Here is a 6,000-nt window from a genome sequence, read left to right as displayed (position 1 = left end):
CTGGTTCTATCCTCGTGAGATTACAGCGCTTCGGCGCAACTCTAGCGGCCTCAACTTGCTAAATAAAGTAAATGCCAATAATATTTTCCCACTAACTGATTATTTGGTTACTGTTTTGCTTTTATGTTTCTGAATTATCAGCTTTTTAGTTCAGCCTTGATGAAAATGTCCTTATGTCAGACATTTTCGCGCTGGCTCCCACGCTCTTTAAAAACTGTTAGCTACTATCGGCCTTCCCTGCCTGGCAGCGGTGTCACGGCATGGCCCCCAACAAGGTCAATGGATCGCTTCTCCCTTATTGTTCTATCTCTACAACCCTGTTTTTCCAGAAGAATCCGCGGAGTTGGCACAAACAGGGGATCAATAGGAGGAAATAGCCTTTGTCTGTAAAACGCAACATGTATCATGCCCTGCAGTGAACATGGCCGCCTTTAGAACCCTCCCTGGGGCTCCTGCCAGCAGGCGAACTTTGACTTGAAACCCTCGATAACACGATCACCTGCCTATCAGATCATTAAGGAGCCTGTTCATGTATTTACGGCCCTCTGAGATAATGGTGGGGTGGCACTTGTGACGCTGGCATCGACCCGCGCCACTGGTTGTTGATAAATACTCATTCATAACATGAGGGCTCCATTGCGCGCGCCTTTGGAGTCCGGAGGTGAGTCTGCGCAGTGAGCCATGACGTTCGCATCCTTCTTGTGGGCCTTCGGCTGCTGTCTCTTGGTGACGGGCGTCCGTGGTAAGAGAATTTAGAATCATTATTTGGAGGGAATTTAATAAAAATGTACGACTGTGAATGATTATGACCTGCAGCATTTTTACGATCTCGGCAGTTCATAGGCTCCTGACCAGAGCTCTGCCAATCTGGGGTATTCGAATGTGTACCATTGGGAATTCGGGGTACCCATGACCTCCCACAAATGATGTGCGAGCGCACAGTTTGTTAGTTGATCCAGGAATTCAGTACTTGATAAATCAGTATATGGGGGGGGAGAACTAGGAAGTTTATGGGTAGAGGTGACAAAGTGGCCTATATGTGGTTCAATGAGCCCAAAGATGAGTCCTTGACTGCCTTACTATTTTAACATTGTATATTAGTTGCATTTATATATGGAGCTTCGTAGCAGGGGCTCTGCATAGTATTTATTTTGTAAGTGTAAGTTACCCTGGTTATACCCCGTTTTTTATGCTATATTTATTGCATGGAATTTTAGTTTTCTTTATGCTAAATCTGATTGCGTAATTTTCTCACAGAGGAGGCTTGGCTCGAGATGAAAATGTATAGGCAGAACATGTGTGTGAATGTCTGCTGCAAATGCATAATGCCCTTAGAAACTGGATGATTATTTGAACAGCAAACGACTGTTCAAGCTTCATACACATGAAACCCTTCATTTGAGAATTATGCACTTTACACAAGGAAAACCACATAGTTTTACCCACCCCTATTCATAGTGCTGATACTTCGGACGGTAATATGCTTCTTAAACCTCTGCACTAGGTCGGTGCAGGGCCATAGTGCTGACCAAATTTAGCAGCAAAAAAGGAAAATTATGCGGCATATTGCAGTGCATTTTGTGATAATATATTTTCATTATTTTTTCATTTTTACAGTTGTTAACACTATTTAGGCATTGGTTGCACCTCACTGGTACCAGTTTAGTGCCTACATATAGCAATAAACAACATAAAGGGGACCAGTCAGCCTCGCACAGAGCTTTCCACTGCATGACAACATGTGTTGCTGTTTTTTTTGGTAGCTTTTGAGCCGTTTGAGCTAAACACAAAAATGTTTTATGTTTAAATCTGCATATTATGCAGCAGAAAATGTGTTATGTGGCACATGGAGCAAATCCATAATTATGAGAAAAACGCCCTTGCTGCACACTCACACAATTCAAGTGGCTCTGGCTTGGTTGCAAGGGTGTTGATGTGTAGTTTGGATGTATGACGTTACAACGCATACTTTTACAACGCATACCTTTACAACACATTTTTTACAACGCAACATCCATTACAACGCATTCCATTACAACGCATGCCATTACAACAAATTTTTAAAAACTACCTTTACAACGCATTCTATTACAAGGCATACTACCTTTACAACGCATACCATTACAACGCATAATATTACATTGCATGTAAGGTAAGTGTTGGATAGTGTGGGTAAAAATTACTATTCTAACTCCAGGGTGTGCAACAGTAGGGTAAGTGTTGGATAGTGTAGGGGTAAAAATTACTATTCTAACTCCAGGGGGTGCAACAGTAGGGTAAGTGTTGGATAGTGTAGGGGTAAAAATTACTATTCTAACTCCAGGGGGTGCAATAGTAGGGTAAGTGTTGGATAGTGTAGGGGTAAAAATTACTATTCTAACTCCAGGGGGTGCAACAGTAGGGTAAGTGTTGGATAGTGTAGGGGTAAAAATTACTATTCTAACTCTAGGGGGTGCAACAGTAGGGTAAGTGTTGGATAGTGTAAGGGTACTATGTGTTGTAATGCTATGCGTTGTAACGGTATGCGTTGTAATGACTGCGTTGTAATGACATGCGTTGTAGTGGTATGCGTTGTAGTGTCATGCGTTGTAATGGTTGCATTGTAATGGCATGCGTTGTAAAGGATGTTGCGTTGTAAAAGTTTCATTGTAATGGTAGTGCGTTGTAAAAGTTGGGTTGTAAAGGTTGTTTCCCGTGTAGATTAGCTCATCTGGAAGTTATTTGTTGTGTGGGAGAGAAGGGATGCACTTATCTTCTATGTTGCTGCACCTTGCCTTGTAGTGGTGTGACAGTGAGTAATGGATAGGGTGCTTAAGCTTATAAGGCACTGATGTTTTGGTTGGCCGGGTATGGTAATGCAGTGTGGCCTATGGAATTGTCTTGGTGTTTGACGGGATTGCTAGAGGCTGCTTATACTGTGTCCGAGCAAGCTTGTAGATTGGCACATATGTGTAGTGTAGCAAAGAAGAGTAAGAGGCTTCTGTGCATGTGCTTCTGCCTATCATCTGTGAAAGAGGTTAGTTCCAGCTCTAGAGTAGGACTAATGCTCAGCTCTGTGGTATCCATTTTTTCCTTGTTGGCAAATGTTTTGTTTCTGCTGGTGAGTGAGACCCTTCAAGTCAAATAAAGTGTCCCCTTTGGGTAAAATTACACATCAAATACTACACTTACAAACTCAACATTGCAAACATAATTGATTCAATCCATACAGCCCAGCAAGAGCAAAGATGATGCAAGTGGTTAAAATTAAAAACATGTACAATTTATTACAACATACATAAAAAAGAAATTACAGTAAAATGATTGTGTATATCTACCAACACAATAAAATAATTACATTAAAAATTCTAACACAGTGGGAATGAAAACATAGAAAATAATTCTAATTAAAAGAGAAGAGGACACAATAGTCAGACATAATTAAATCAAACTCCAAATTGTACAAATATCTTAGATGGAGAAGTTATTTGGTTCAATGACTTTATGTGCCACAATTCTAGAATAGCATCGACGCGTTTCGGTTTTGGCAACTACATTAAAAGCTAGCACCTTCCTCAGGATTAAAATATAATTTCCCACAAATTACGGTAAATCTGCAAATAGAAATGTATAATATAAGATACACATAATCTCATCTAAAACAACATCTACATCATAGTACAGTACAATGCTCCTGCAGGCTGTGTGGCACTATAGCCCTATACATTCAAACATTCTACATTTATATCTCTCATACAGATTGTTTATTCATTTTACAATACAGGAATCTAGCCTTGACCCGGTAAATATCAAGAACATAGTACATCTAATTAGATAATATAGTTAGTCTTTTCACCTCTCTAGAACCGAAGTTCAATATAAAGCTGTTTTATGTATATTCTTTTATATATTTATGAGATTCTTTGAGGGTATTTCCAATGTATACATTTTACATCTGTTAGGGAAGTATTAAAACACTTTCTTGGTTTACCTCGCTTGAGACAACAAAGGTCCTCCTGAATATTCAAATGCTTAATCCAACGCTCCTTGTTGTATAGGCCGTGCTGAGTGGAGTCATCTAAAAAGATTTATTTATTCAACACATCAATGCTGACATCGTAATGGTATGATAATAAACTGATGACATACTATACGTCAAGCTCACCTATTGAGTATTCCTTGGTCACAAATTATGTTTTCTTTGGTTTCATCACAGGACGAACCAACGATAGTGAAGCGTTATTGGTTCTAGAAAGAGGGGAAGATCATGTACCTTATTACTTTAATTTTTCTATATCTAACAATCTATAAGATTAGTTAAATGACAAAAGAGAGTCGCATGCCTATATCGCTAACTGTAGCTATAATCTATTTGTATATAAAGATAGGCACTCTCAGCTATTATTGCTCAACCGACAACCCGGGAGTCTCCTGAGGCGGAAGCCGGGAGTGAATCTCTTTCTTTTAAAAACTTTGTTGTGTGATACTCTGCTTTTTAACAACACCTCCCTGTGCACTAAAACAGCGCTCCTAGCGCTGCAACGAACGCTACCTGTCGCCATCACTGAGGGCGAGGCGCCACGGCGGACACGCCCACCTCAGCTGGCCACGCCCCCCCCCTGACATTATAAAGTGCGCGCAGCTGGAAAGCGCGACACTTTAATCCGGGAGTCTCCTGAGGCGGAAGCCGGGAGTGAATCTCTTTCTTTCTTTTAAAAACTTTGTTGTGTGATACTCTGCTTTTTAACAACACCTCCCTGTGCACTAAAACAGCGCTCCCAGCGCTGCAACGAACGCTACCTGTCGCCATCACTGAGGGCGAGGCGCCACGGCGGACACGCCCACCTCAGCTGGCCACGCCCCCCCCTGACACTATAAAGTGCGCGCAGCTGGAAAGCGCGACACTTTAATCCGGGAGTCTCCTGAGGCGGAAGCCGGGAGTGAATCTCTTTCTTTTAAAAACTTTGTTGTGTGATACTCTGCTTTTTAACAACACCTCCCTGTGCACTAAAACAGCGCTCCTAGCGCTGCAACGAACGCTACTTGTCGCCATCACTGAGGGCGAGGCGCCACGGCGGACACGCCCACCTCAGCTGGCCACGCCCCCCCCTGACATTATAAAGTGCGCGCAGCTGGAAAGCGCGACACTTTAATCCGGGAGTCTCCTGAGGCGGAAGCCGGGAGTGAATCTCTTTCTTTCTTTTAAAAACTTTGTTGTGTGATACTCTGCTTTTTAACAACACCTCCCTGTGCACTAAAACAGCGCTCCCAGCGCTGCAACGAACGCTACCTGTCGCCATCACTGAGGGCGAGGCGCCACGGCGGACACGCCCACCTCAGCTGGCCACGCCCCCCCTGACACTATAAAGTGCGCGCAGCTGGAAAGCGCGACACTTTAATCCGGGAGTCTCCTGAGGCGGAAGCCGGGAGTGAATCTCTTTCTTTTAAAAACTTTGTTGTGTGATACTCTGCTTTTTAACAACACCTCCCTGTGCACTAAAACAGCGCTCCTAGCGCTGCAACGAACGCTACCTGTCGCCATCACTGAGGGCGAGGCGCCACGGCGGACACGCCCACCTCAGCTGGCCACACCCCCATGTTCCCTCTCACTCGGACATAAAAGATGTGTCTCGCCAGGAAGCGCAGCGGGCGCGCCGTCAGCGCGCCGAAGGCGCGCCAAAGGCAAGCCCGTCTGGGCCCGTCCGGGCCTGGACCGGGCCCAGGGCCAGTCCCCCTGCCTTTTCCACTAGCCCTGCCCGCATCTGCTGGACTACTGCCCAACTTCACTCACTCAATACGCGCCTATGCCCGACCAGCCCTCGCTGCATCCCTAATCACCTGGAAACCGCTCATTACCTCTGCTCACAATGCAACTTCTCTCTCCCGCCCTGCCAACCTCGTCTCTCCCCTTGCCCACCACCACAGCTATCCTCCTCTAATCAGTACACCTTGCGAGCAGGTTTGATTAATTGCCGGTCTCTTCCCCGTCACGCCAATGACATCTGGATGTCCATCTCGTCT

At 44.3% G+C, this 6,000-nt stretch overlaps 1 protein-coding gene across 1 annotated transcript in view; it reads left to right on the top strand.

Moving 5' to 3' along the window:
- Positions 1–400: 400 nt before the first annotated feature.
- LOC147690028 (phospholipase B1, membrane-associated-like) overlaps positions 401–6,000 on the top strand; it is a 186,901-nt gene continuing 181,301 nt past the window's right edge. Inside the window, exon 1 of the mRNA XM_086936630.1 lies at positions 401–742. Within this exon, the coding sequence (XP_086792756.1) occupies positions 682–742 (61 nt within the window). The 5' untranslated portion in view covers positions 401–681. The remainder of the gene's footprint in view (positions 743–6,000) is intronic.

This window comes from Lissotriton vulgaris, chromosome 9 (genome assembly GCF_964263255.1).
Source record: "Lissotriton vulgaris chromosome 9, aLisVul1.2, whole genome shotgun sequence".
NCBI lineage: Eukaryota > Metazoa > Chordata > Amphibia > Caudata > Salamandridae > Lissotriton > Lissotriton vulgaris.
Note: the sequence above shows the minus strand (reverse complement) of the source record. Positions and strands in the feature narration are given on the sequence as shown.